Consider the following 14665-nt stretch of genomic DNA (forward strand, 5'->3'; position numbering starts at 1 on the left):
GGCTGCAATGGAAAGAAAGAAAGAAAGACATTTTATTTAACAACGCACTCAACACATTTTATTTACGGTTATATGGATCGTTCCAGCCAGTGCACGACGACTGGTATATCAAAGGCCGTGGTATGCATTACCTTGTCTGTGGGATGATGCATATAAAAGATCCCTTCCTGCTAATCGGAAAGAGTAGCCCAAGAAGTGGCGACAGCGGGTTTCCTCTCTCAATATCTGCATGGTCCTTAACAATATGTCCGACGCCATATAACCGTAAATAAAATGTGTTGAGTGCGTCGTTAAATAAAACATTTCTTTCTTTCTTTCTAAACTCTGCATGGCACCAGTATCTCTTAGAATGGAAACTTCTGTAACTAACTGATTATCGGTTTCGCTAATATTCCCACTGGACATATAGGGCCGATATCCTTCATGCCCCCCCCCCCCCCCCCCCACACTTTTAATTTGATCTCCCAACCAAGACTTTGCAATTTCGACTTCGGTTTGTATAATCTGGCGAATCCAACTGGTCCCCCCCCCCCCCCCCCCCCCCGACTTCTTAGTCTCATGTCCCATTGTCTGTTAAATGTCCCTTTGTCTGTTAAGATCCAGTGCGCCACGACTGGTATATCAAAGGCCGTGGTATGTGCTATCCTGTCTGTGGGATGGTGCATATAAAAGATCCCTGGCTCCTAATCGAAAAGAGTAGCCCATGAAGTGGCGACAGCGGGTTTTCTCTCTTAATATATGTGTGGTCCTTGACGCCATATAACCGTAAATAAAATGTGTTGAGTGTGTCGTTAAATAAAACATTTCTTTTTTTTTCTGTTAAAACACTGACCAATCAAACGCCCCGTTTTCTTACAAATAGTAACATGTTGGTGTGAATGGCTCTGCATCAGCTGATAGGGGGCTACGTGTGCCTTGTGCATTGAAGCTTGACCGAAACTCTCGCCCGTTGTTGTGACTACCATTATCTTGGGGCGATCTTGTGTTAATACTACTCCCAATTGTTTCGGTTACTTACTTGATTGGGATCTCTCCACAAAGCTCTTCTTTATACATTTACCTCGGAATAAGAGTGTGGTACTTGATGAATTAACATAACATTGTCAGCTGCTACCGTGGCACCAGCCTTTTTGGCGCAATGGTTAAGCCATCGGACTACAGGCTGGTAGGTACAGGGTTCGCAGCCCGGTACCGGCTCCCATCCAGAGCGAGTTCTTAAAGGCTGAATGGGTAGGTGTAAGGCCACTACACCCTCTTCTCTCTCACTAACCACTAACCAACTAACTAACCCACTGTCCTGGACAGACAGCCTAGATAGCTGAGGTGTGTGCCCAGGACAGCGTGCTTGAACCTTAATTGGATATAAGCACGAAAATAAGTTGAAATGAAATAAAATGCTACCGTGGCCTCATTTAATATGCTAATCCCTTGGTCTTCTAAATGAATTTTAATAGGTGTGGGAACCCCATTTTTAAAGTCTTAATTCTCTTAGCGTTTTGTAATCTCCTTTCATGTTTTGTGTACGCATCCAATTTTTATACAACTCTTCCTTTTTTCCAACAAATTCACAAAACGATTCGGAATCATGTTTCTTTAAATAACAGTACCAGGCTACAACACACCGTGTGCCAGACTATAACAAAGATACAACAAAATCACATACCCTGCCGAACCATAATAGCGTCACCCCAGGACATCACTCGACTCCTCAAAGGCCCCTACACTGGGTGCTCTCATCTCCTATGACATAAATCTAGACTGCCGACAATTTGACACGGGCCGCCACACTTCGTGCTTTCATCTCCCAATCACATATTATAAATCTTCAAACCGCTACCTCAGTGATGTCACGTAAACTTTCAAACAGCTAACTCACTGATGCAACTAACTTTCATAAGGTTCGGTTCAGCCAATAATAACCCTGAAGAGGATGTGACGGAAAACATCTCAACGTAATGATAGCTCACAACGATCTAGATGTTCATTCTTTATATATCTGGTAATTAGTAGTCCCATTCCTGGCGTTAGATAAGGTTCTGATACATCAAGTTAAAACTGAGAGAGGCGACGAATACAGCTATCAAAACAGCACTTATTAACAACTAAAGGTAAACATGCATTTAAAGGATAAAACTCAAATAAGCAATAATTTACCCAATTAACTAATTAGTACAACTTAACTACAACTCCCAACGAAGTTCCTTTTGCCAAATTACTCTACAGTGAGGATTGGCATAAAGTACGTATAAAAAATACATTAACAAAATAAAGTAGGAAGTTATAAAATTTAGCCAAAATCAAATACAAGTATTCATAAACTCAGAATGATTCCCTCACATGCATCACAGTATGGTTGCAAACTAACCAATCACTTTGCAGTTCTAAATGTATCATGGGTCAAACTATGGAAATAAGTGTACAAAAGGTTTTAGGTAATCTCATTTCGCCATCATTTACGCCTGAAATGGAGAGTTTTCTCTCCCCGCATCCCCACTCGTGTCGTACGCTTATGGGTGTATACAATAGCAAAGAACAATATTACACCACCAAGTGACTAAGGTTATGTCAACCTTTGAGTGGAAAAAAGTAAAGTGTTTTATTTAACGACGCCACTAGAGCACATTGATTTTTTTATCTTATCATTGGCTATTGGACGTCAAACATATGGTCATTCTGACACTTTTTTTTTTATAAGAGGATACCCGCTGTCGCCACATAGGCTACTCTTTTACGACAGGCAGCAAGGGATCTTTTATTTGCGCTTCCCACAGGCAGGATAGCACAAACCATGGAATTTGCTGACCCAGTTATGGATCACTGGTCGGTGCAAGTGGTTTCCACCTACCCATTGAGCCTTGCGGAGCACTCACTCAGGGTTTGGAGTTGGCCTTTGAGTGGAAGTCTAATTAAAAAACCCCACAACACCTCTGATTCTAATAAGACCTTTATTTCGTTTAAAGAAAATTGTACACATATATTGAACTGCTAGATGAAAGACAAAACTCCATATAAAAATGTACCCACACACTACATCATGTGGTGAATAGAATTCAGACTAAAATGTACTCTATCTTTCTTCTAACAACAAATCGAAAATTAAAAACAGGAGCTCCCGGGTCAAAAACGTGTCCTCTCTGCGACAAGCACGATTTTACACCAAATTGCTTTAAAAAAAAAATCTTACTGCCACTCCTACGTGGAATGTAAGTACCATCAGATTTTAATTTGACTGGATGGTGCACTGTCGCCAAGACGGACCCGCCTTAAGGAGTTCACTCTAGCAATGAAATGAACATCACGGATACATTTTCCTCTCCTGTTGCATATAATATTATAAACATTATACGTGGAAACTGATTTGTCACGTGCCGCCTACAGTTTCCCCATCATGCACCAGCCTATTTTTTAAATGCTTATCCACATTGTGACAACATAGAAATCTCTGAAGATGTTTTAAAGTCTCAATAATCTGGCTTTTAAACGTTAAAATCCTGTTCTAAAACGAAATGTTTAAAAATGTACCAAGTATTGCTATATTTACATTTAAACACACCAAGTCTGGTTAAATAAGGACTGTACAAACATCTGTAGATTTATTTTCAAGGGGAGGGGAAACAAAAGACCTTTGATATGTGATGGTTTAACAGCGTTAATACAATAATGTCATACTAGATCCGGCCAGAGTTTAATTAACTATGCATCACTGTTAGTTGAACCTAGTAAATGCTGGCGGCTCAAGATTTTAATAATAAACTTACTAACATCTTTACTAACAAAAGTTCTGGTTATGTCGGTGTAGTTCTGTGCAACTGTCCTACAGGAACTTCATGAATATTAATGACTAAATGACATGATAGCTAAAAATCTCAAAACATAATAATAATAAGCTTTAAAAACTGGGAAATGATCAATGTCGCAGTGGACTGTCGCATCTGTAACCATGACAACAAACATTTCCCAGACAGCTTACTTTTATAGTGATGGTGCGAATATTCTGTCTATGCTTTTTTTTCTTTCTTTTTTTTTTGTGAAGATTAAGACGTGACATGACCAATATAATACAAAACACAACCAATAAGTGAGACATTAACACGACGAAACAGTTTGTTTTAAGAGATAGGGTGATTAAAAATTATATAAAACAATGCTCAATGCTATAATAATATACAGACAGGTGTACTTGAACCCATGATTCCACGACAACCTACAGTCAAATACAGAAATACAGCAGAACACAAAACTGTCTTCTTATCAGCTGTACCAATGCTTGTGAACCAAAATATTTTATAATAAAAAAAAAAAATCATATCCAGAGATTCTTATTTGAACTGTTAACACATGCACAAGTTTGATACTCTCAATTTGCCATAAATTAAAAACAAAAGGTAACCCATTTAAAAACAGAACGCACATGCACGACTCTAAGATTCTAGATACACCGAGTGAAATCAAAAGGTGGATTAACCATCACAAGAACTCACATGGAATGTAGACGGGAAAGTCTGGAACATATATACAGTTATTATTTTGTATTATCACTTGTGTTCTATGTGAAATATATGTACGTTACGACAAATTATCCTCGCTAATAACGCCACTATGAGCTAACCACCACACCAAATGTAAATCATTAATAACCTACTTCCGAGACCACATCTACTCCTAAATTAGCATTTCATTTCAGACTGGAGAAATCGAACATATTAAAAAAACCCACATTGGCCTCAATTTTAATAACAATTACTTAATTTGTGCACAGATAAAACTCCCAAGAATATTTAAATACAAACTGTCACTTAACTAACAAACACGTAACTAAGAAAATTGTTGGATTACAGTCACTAATGCATCAAGTGTCTCTTTTTGAGCTGGTGTTGTAGTAAATGTATCTAATAATCGCTGATGAAGCACGATATCCGATGAACAAATCTCAAGGATGAATGAACAAAATCTACTTCATCACACCAACTTCGTACGAAATGGGAGAAATAATACACATAGCTCAACTCTTTATTTTACATACATATTTCTTCTCTTTTTTTTCTTATTTTATAATACTCTCATCTCAGTGTATTAAAAAAATGGCAAAAGGTATCAAACGCACAATACATGTCATAATAAAAATCTTCTTGGTCTAAAACTCAAATGTAATTATTCACAAACAAAAGAATAGAAAGTAAATATAATTCTGCCTACAAAGTGGAGTTGCGCACCCACTACCTAAGTGTCTACATTATCCGGGTTACACATACACACACAGTGTCTTATACACAGCAAAATACAAGCCCATTAAACCATTAGTCGGTCTGGATCAAACAGTTTACACAGAATGTCACAATTCATATTTGAATTAATTTTTTTTTTACAAATTTTACAAATGACTCGAGAGAGAGAGAGAGAGAATCAATTGTTCGAGTCCCATTTTCACCAGTTATTAAACAACTGAAGGAAATTCCAGTTTGGTTAAAATTCACAAGTAACGACAATGAGCGCAAAACCCACTACGACAGAATCTGTCGTCTTCACGTCACATCTGATGCATTTTCCTTGAACAGAAAATGCAATACCGTCAAGAGTTGTCTCTTCTAAATTGTGCCCCACCCAATAAAAATTCTCGAAACACAAAATTTTCTTTTTAAAACAAAATAGCTATTAAAAACAATGTCTCCTTAATAGTAGGTCTCTCTTTCAACAAATCCTCCAGGATTGCGTCGTAGGATGAACTTACGGCATTCATCGTAAACGAAGATAGTCAAACTGAAGGGGAGAGCTGGGAACCACCAAGATAACCTGAAAAAGAATAATAAGTATACAAAACATAATGAAGGAAGGAAATGTTTTATTTAACGACGCACTCAACACATTTTATTTACAGTTATATAGCGTCAGACATATGGGTAAGGACCACACAGATATTGAGAAAGGAAATATGCTGTCACCACTTCATGGGCTACTCTTTTCGATTAACAGCAAGGGATCTTTCATATGCACCATCCCACAGACAGGATAGCACATACCACGTTTGCATTATCAACTGATGTTTAGTTATTTTAAATTTTATAACTTTTTAACCACAATTTGATTCAGGAAATTAAAATTTATAAAACCTTATGTAAATCATTATAATGAATTGGAGATTTGACGGAAAAAAAACTATTTTCTAAGGGAATTCCCTTATTTGTGTATTGATACATTGGGTAAATCATTGTGGAATAGAGTTCGACTGGGATTTTTAAATATCGTTTTGTATAATGGCAATATTAATGCAAAACGGTTTTGGTGCTTATCATCGCATGAACGTCAAATATATAACGTTCAATTCTTAAATAATTATATCTCCTCAATAATATCCACCAGACCCGGTCTTCCGCCAAACAAATGCTGACAGTAATCAATTTCACTACAAGAACTAAACTATACCCATCAATTTCCAATTACATCGTTCATCCACTGTTGACAACAATTTTTAAATGTGAGTGAATTTGTTTTAATAATAATAAGAATAACAAGTAAAAAAAGAAAAAAGAAATTCAACTAATTTGTATTTTCCTCCGTGACCATAATAAATATTCAACAACTTTCCTGGCTCTGAAGATAAATTTTCAAATTTGCTCTTTTTCCAGGATCAGCCTTCTAAACGGGAAATTACAACAGACCCCATCAGAAGAAGTTTGTTTTGTTTAACGACACCACTAGAGCACATCTGATTACTTAAGAATCGGATATTGGATGTCAAACATTTGGTAATTCTGACTCGTAGTCATCATAAGAAACCCGCTACATTTTTCCTAATGCAGCAAGGGATCTTTTATATGCACTTTCACACAGACGGGAAAGCACACACCACAGCCTTTATCCAGTTGTGGCGCATTGGTTGGAACGAGAGAAAACCAATCAGTTGAACAGATCCATTGATGTGGTTCGATCCTGCGACGTAAGCACTTCAAGCGAGCACTCAACCGACTGAGCTAAATCCCGCCCTAGACTCCCATCAGAGCATTACTAACCTGAGGTGTTGCATACGAAGGCCTTGGTCTAGACCAGGGCAGTAGGTGAGGAAGGCGGCTAGAGCAGTCTCGAAGAACAGCGCAAACGTCAGACGATGGTTCCTGTGAAAAGTAAAACATCACAATATAGAAAAACAAAGGAAAGGAATGTTTGTACACTTTAATTTTGTTTAACCACACCACTTGAGCACATTGATTTATTAATCATCGGCTATTGGAAGGAAGGAAGGAAGGAAGGAAGGAAATGTTTTATTTAACGACGCACTTGACATTTTATTTACGGTTATATGGCATCCGACATATGGTTAAGAACCACACAGATATTGAGAGAGGAAACCTGCTGTCGCCACTTCATGGGCTACTCTTTTCGATTAGCAGCAAGGAATCTTTTATATGCACTATCCCAGACAGGATAACACATACCACGGCCTTTGATATACCAGTCGTGGTGCACTGGCTGGAGGGAGAAATAGCCCAATGTGACCACCGATGGGGATCGATCCCAGACCGACCGTGCATCATGCAAATGCTTTACCACTGTGCTACGTTCCGCCCCTGGCTATTGGATATATCAAACATTTGGTAATTTAAGAGAGGAAACCTGCTACATTTTTCCATCAGTAGCAAGGGGTAGTTTATATGCACCATCCAACCGACAGAACAACACATGTATACCATGGCCTTCAAATGATATACCAGTCATGGTGCACTGGCTGGAATGAGAAATAGCTCAATGGGTCCACCGACAGGGATCGATCCTAGACCGACCGTAATCAGGCGAGCACTTTACCACTGGGTGCGAATGATCATATAATGAGAACGCCCCTTTAGTGAATTGATATACTTTATATCAACATTTCACTTAGCAAATGTCAGTGCGTGTGGATGTTTCGTAGGACCCATTTAGTTCCCATCCGTTTCATCACCATAGAGATAGACTTACTTCATTCCTTGCTGGAAGAGGGACAAGCGTCTTGTTTTACAGATGATCAAATCAGCCCACTGCACGATCACGATCGACACAAAGAAGGCGGTATGACATGTGTACTCCAAAATCTTTCTCTGGCGGTATGTCTACAAAAAAATAAATATCACACATGTACTCAATCTTTCTGGCAGATGTCTACAAGAAAATAAATACGACAGATCAGTGACAGAATAATGCGGAATCTTTCATTAGTCCACCAGACAAGTATCTAGAAATCTACTTGACCATCAATATTTTCACTTGTCCAAATAAATGTTTTATATTATTCCAGTACAAGGACCAAATTTTTTTTGCTCAAATTGAAACTGCATTGAACATTTTTTTACTTGTCTATTGGACAACCACTGAGGAACATTTTGCATGTCAGAGCAGATTTTCACTTGTCCGGACAAACTGACAAGTGCTTATTTTGAACACTGCAGATGAACTACAAGCATTCCGAGTGTATTGCTGAAGCAATACATGTACCCCCTCTCAGGCCCAACAAGATTTCTTATCTCCAAAGTTCATGGGCCACAACTCTGTGAAAATGGGGTAAATTAGCCATGGAAGTCACACTTGATCTGTAACAGTACATGCATGCTAAAGCTATATACACAATTTCAGCTCAATATCTTGAAGCAATTTGGAAAAAATGCACGGAAACAACATTTTCGTATCTTTTAAGTTCAAAGGCTATATATATATGTATTTATTATCCACATGATTCAACAGAACAAGAGTTAATAAAAACCATACACAGCTTGTGTAATAACAAGAGTAATGAGGTAATTTTGAGAAGCCACGTCATAACATGACATTGCTTCCCCAGTCCTAGCTCAGACTGCATGTGAAATATGACGTTATTTCGTTGTCTCTTTCTAGTTGTGGCCGAAACATTTTGGGACGGTCCTTGTTATTCATTTGAAAAAACAAAACAATAATAATATGAATAAAGAAATTATTACACTGGAGTACAAGTTGGATTGACTTTATGAAACTTGTATCAGGATTCATGTATTACCCCCGCTTTCACTCTAGCAATACAAGAATCCGGACACTCATTTCGTGACACACAAGCTCATATAACCTTGCCTGCGATTGCCTATGGCAATCGGCAATGCCGTGGAGATCATTCTCAACGGCAGATTTTTTTAGCTGTGGACTATATTACAAGTTTTTTTCAAGGCATGTTTTTTGTTGCCATGGACATTTTTTTAATTGCAGAGGTTGTATAATAATCTCTATATCCCGCCCCTCAAGGAATAAACAGAAAATGTTTTATTTAACGACACACTAAACACATTTTTTTATGGTTATATGGCGTCGGACATATGGTTACGGACCACACAGATATTGAGATAGGAAACCTGCTGTCGCCATTTCATGGGCTACTCTTTTCGATTAGCAGCTAGGGATCTTTTATACGGACTATCCCACAGACAGGATAGCACATACCACAGCCTTTAATATACCAGTCGTGGTGCACTGGCTGGAACGAGAAATAGCCCAATAGGCCCACCAACGAGGATAGATCCTAGACCGACCGCGCATCAAGCGAGCACTTTCACCACTGGGCTACATCCCGCCCCCACCGCTCAAGGACTACATACCCATTCCTGTCCGTATGAATCCTCGAGATCGTTTATTCCATGGGAATCCCACTCTTCACGCAGACCGAGCAGACGACCAATCCAGAATCCGTTCTCTCCCATGATGACAAAGTACACATAGAACCCGGCCGACGCCTGGATCATGCCGATCTGACCGTATGCCATACTGATCAACCTAAATAAAACAGACAGAAAGAAATGTTTTATTTAAAGACAAAAACAACACATTTTTTATATTACGAATATACAGCATCAGATATATGGCTACCGGACATGAAAAAGCTAAACACAAAATTTCATTCAGCTCAATAAAACTTGAGGTATTGCAGGCAAAAAGGTCCGGAAAAAAACAATTTTCGTATCCCCTAAGTTCAAGGGCAATAATTCTGTGAACAAGCATTCTGAGAGTACTACTAAAGCAAATTATATTCCCTGCAACAACCAACAAATTTTAATATCTCCCAAGCTCAAAGGCCATAACTGTAAAATTTATAAATTGCTATGAAAGTCAAACCTGATCTTAACAGTACATGATAATGCTATATACAAACTTTTAGCTTAATATCTTGAGATATTGCAAATAAAAAGTCCGAAAACACAATTTTTCGTATTTTCCCCCCAAGTTCAAATGTTGCAGTTACGTCTATTTTGTGAATATGAATATCCTGCCCCACCCTACCCCCCAATGTTAGTGTTTTTAAGCCCTATCTTCATCTTTAGGTGACATATCCCATTATTACTATTATTTAGTAAAATTGTATTAACTTTAAAGTAAAGTAGGGCTAGTTAATCTTTAATCACAACTTTAAAGTAAAGTAGGGCTAGTGAATCTTTAATCGTAACTTTAAAGTAAAGTAGGGCTAGTTAATCTTTAATCGCAACTTTAAAGTAAAGTAGGGCTAGTTAATCTTTAATCGCAACTTTAAAGTAAAGTAGGGCTAGTTAATGTTTAATCACAACTTTAAAGTAAAGTAGGGCTAGTGAATCTTTAATCGTAACTTTAAAGTAAAGTAGGGCTAGTTAATCTTTAATCGCAACTTTAAAGTAAAGTAGGGCTAGTGAATCTTTAATCGTAACTTTAAAGTAAAGTAGGGCTAGTTAATGTTTAATCACAACTTTAAAGTAAAGTAGGGCTAGTGAATCTTTAATCGTAACTTTAAAGTAAAGTAGGGCTAGTTAATCTTTAATCGCAACTTTAAAGTAAAGTAGGGCTAGTGAATCTTTAATCGTAACTTTAAAGTAAAGTAGGGCTAGTTAATCTTTAATCGCAACTTTAAAGTAAAGTAGGGCTAGTGAATCTTTAATCGTAACTTTAAAGTAAAGTAGGGCTAGTTAATGTTTAATCACAACTTTAAAGTAAAGTAGGGCTAGTTAATCTTTAATCGCAACTTTAAAGTAAAGTAGGGCTAGTTAATCTTTAATCGTAACTTTAAAGTAAAGTAGGGCTAGTTAATGTTTAATCACAACTTTAAAGTAAAGTAGGGCTAGTTAATCTTTAATCGCAACTTTAAAGTAAAGTAGGGCTAGTGAATCTTTAATCACAACTTTAAAGTAAAGTAGGGCTAGTGAATCTTTAATCACAACTTTAAAGTAAAGTAGGGCTAGTGAATCTTTAATCGCAACTTTAAAGTAAAGTAGGGCTAGTTAATGTTTAATCGTGGCTAGTAAATGTTTAAAATCACTGATCCCATGGCTAGTGGATTTAAAAACAATTCTAGAAACCCTGTTTCACGAAGGAAGGAAATGTTTTATTTAACAACGCACTCAACACATTTTATTTACGGTTATATGGCATCAGACATATGGTCAAGGACCACACATAAATTGAGAGAGGAAACCCGCTGTCACCACTTCATGGGCTACTCTTTTCGATTAGCAGCAAAGGGATCTTTTATATGCACCATCCCACAGACAGGATAGCACATATCACACGGCCTCTGATATGCCAGTCGTGATGCACTGACTGGAACGAGAAATAGCCCAATGGGCCCACCGACGAGGATCGATCCCAGACCAACCGTGCACTTTATCACTGGGGCTACGCTACACACCACCCACCCCCCCCGTTTCATGACACCCCAGCACAAACATACACATAGCCCTGATTAAATTTCCCCTGCGCGTGCTGTAACCTTGTAACCTCACCGTGGTGCAGGGGTGTAACATTTTCTTTGAGAATGGCCAATACAGCACAACATTGAAGTTTTGAGTAAAATTCAGTATCTATCTGTGATATTTGCGTTTTTGCACAGTTCTTTACACTGTTTTTGTTTAAATCTTGAATTTTTATATTGATGTTGATCATCACTTTATTTATTTGCATAACCCAATAGCCGATGTATTTTTCATGCTGGGGTGTCGTTAAACATTCATTCATTCATTGATTAAATTTCTATCTGTGAACCGACACCCACCTCTCATTGACGAGTTTATCATTGATTGGATCTCTTGGCTGTCTCTTCATAATGTCGTTCTCGGCCTGTTCGTAGGCGAGGGAAATGGCCGGCACCATGTCGGTTCCCAAGTCGATACAGAGGATGGTGATGGTTCCGAGCGGGAGGGGGATGTCTGCCAGGATGAACAGCAGGAAGGGGCTGATCTCAGGGATGTTCGACGTCAGGGTGTACGCGATCGACTTCTTCAAGTTGTCAAAGATCAGTCGGCCCTCCTCCACGCCTGTCACAATCGAAGCGAAGTTGTCGTCAAGCAGGATCATGTCGGCTGCCTGTTTGCTGACGTCGCTACCGGCGATACCCATAGCAACACCTGGAAATAGAAATTGATAATAATAATTAGCTGTGTACAATAGATGTTAATAGAAAATCATTTCTTATATGATATATACACTTAACAACATAATAATGTTTTATGTCATACACGTTAATACTAAATCATTTCTTATATATTATACATGTAAATTTAAATCATTTCTTATATGTTATACATGTAAATATAAAATCATTTCTTATATATTATACATGTAAATATAAAATCATTCATGATATACATCAATCATTTGTTATATGTTACATATGTTAATACAAAATCGTATTTTATATGTTAAAGTTGTAAATATGAAAAAAATAATTGTATGTTATACATATAAACACAAAATCATGTCACACATCTTAACCATGTAAATACAAAAGCATTTCTTTTCTGTTATCCATGTAATAACCAAATCATTTCTCACATCTTTGATTTGAACCTATTTATTATCACAAAATAATAATGGTGATGGACGGGACAATATGCAATGGCCATACTAAGACCTCTTCAGAAATCATACAAAATACTGGAAAGAAACAATTGTTTGACGAATGCTTAACACACAATCTTCAACTATATAGCTTTTTGGTGTTTAACATACGGTTAAAGTTTGTTTTTGTTTAACGACTCCACTAGAGCACACCGATTTATAAATCATCTGGTATTGAATGTCAAACATTTGGTCATTCTGGCAAATAGTCTTGCACCATCCCATAGACAGGACAGCACATAAAATAGCCTTTGAAAAAAATGTTTTATTTAACGACGCACTCAACATATTTTATTTACTGTTGTGTGTGTCAGACATATGGTTAAGGACCACACAGATATTGAGAGAGAAACCCACTGTCGCCACTTCATGGACTACTCTTTTCAATTAGTAGCAAGGGTTCTTTTATATGCACCATCCCAAAGACAGGGTAGTACATACCACAGCTGTTGATAACCAATCATGGTGCACTGGCTGAAATGAGAAATAGCCCAAAGGGCCAACCGACGGGGATCGATCCCAGACCGACCATGCATCAGGCGAACTCTTTATCACTGGGCTACGCAACACCATACTTATTTCTACATCTACCAGCAGCAGTTTCTCTTACCAATATCGGCTTTCTTGAGAGCAGGCGAGTCGTTTACACCATCTCCCGTTACCGCGACGATCTGGCCTTGACGCTGGCAGCCTTCAACGATAATCAGTTTCTGTTGGGGCGAGGTTCGTGCGAACACGATCTCGCTGTGGTTTCGGATAATCTCGTCAATCTGCGCCGGGGTCATGTCACGAAGGTCGGCACCGTGGATGACAGCGGCTTTCGCTTCTCTGGAAGATAAAATTATTCGTCAGTTTTATATTCATTTCCACATGTTAAAGGATTAGAAAATACATCAAACAAGGAAGGAAGGAAGGAAGGAAGGTAATGTTTTATTTAATGACTCACTCAACACATTTTATTTACGGTTATATGGCGTCGGATCAGGGACAAAGTTACAAAGTGTGTTTTAGTCTTACACATGTGTGTAACTACATGTACCTACAATGCTTATGGATTTTTATAATCAATCTTCGCATCGCAGTGTTGGACAAATGTTTGAGAAAGTCACTAGCCCTCACAGAAAGTTTGGCTAGTGCCCTATGTATTATAGAAATACAGTTGATAATTTCCACTAGCCCAGAGGAAAAAATCACCAGCCGGGACCGAGAACTAGTGTATTTTTCTAACTCTACATCGGTGGAGTGAAACCGATCACTTTACGATTATAATCAATCATTGGGATATCACTACTAGACCGTACACAGATTATATTACACAAAAAAAAACGCGTTCATCAATTTACAGAGGTTCTTTTCTGTATTTATTATTGAAAAAGGACTGCGAAAAATGTCGTTTTTAAGTGAATTCTGGTTTAGAGAGAGTCCGGTTTTGAAAGGCTTCACTGTACCGTGGATCAATGTCTTCAACCGGGACCCCTCGGATCTGGGCAATATCGTCAACCGTTTGGCTTCCTTCAGAGATGATTCCGACACCCTTTGCAATGGCCTTTGCTGTGATTGGATGATCACCTGTCACCATGATAACCTGTCAATGAAAAGAATGATTATTTAATGATACTGGCCTCTGAATAACTACGAGAATATCATTTCATTTGTGCATCATTCACACACAAATCTAATTTTTGAGTAAGGTTATCTATTTTTCCTTCACATATTAAATTGTGGACATCACTTACACTGACATGATGAGTTAGGCAAAAAGTAAAGTTTGTTTTATTTAACAACACCACTAGAGCACATTGATTTTTTATCTTATCAT

At 37.9% G+C, this 14665-nt stretch overlaps 1 protein-coding gene across 1 annotated transcript in view; it reads right to left on the reverse strand.

Moving 5' to 3' along the window:
* Nucleotides 1-2931: 2931 nt before the first annotated feature.
* The window catches only part of LOC121386257 (sodium/potassium-transporting ATPase subunit alpha-3-like), a 42123-nt gene continuing 30389 nt past the window's right edge, over nucleotides 2932-14665 (reverse strand). The window contains exons 13-19 of the mRNA XM_041517101.1: nucleotides 14295-14431; nucleotides 13457-13674; nucleotides 12002-12353; nucleotides 9588-9762; nucleotides 7951-8081; nucleotides 7008-7109; nucleotides 2932-5790 (exon numbers count right to left, since the gene is read on the reverse strand). Of these exons, the coding sequence (XP_041373035.1) occupies nucleotides 5670-5790; nucleotides 7008-7109; nucleotides 7951-8081; nucleotides 9588-9762; nucleotides 12002-12353; nucleotides 13457-13674; nucleotides 14295-14431 (1236 nt within the window). The 3' untranslated portion in view covers nucleotides 2932-5669. The remainder of the gene's footprint in view (nucleotides 5791-7007; nucleotides 7110-7950; nucleotides 8082-9587; nucleotides 9763-12001; nucleotides 12354-13456; nucleotides 13675-14294; nucleotides 14432-14665) is intronic.

Source organism: Gigantopelta aegis, chromosome 12 (genome assembly GCF_016097555.1).
Source record: "Gigantopelta aegis isolate Gae_Host chromosome 12, Gae_host_genome, whole genome shotgun sequence".
In the NCBI taxonomy this organism is placed as follows: Eukaryota; Metazoa; Mollusca; class Gastropoda; order Neomphalida; family Peltospiridae; genus Gigantopelta; species Gigantopelta aegis.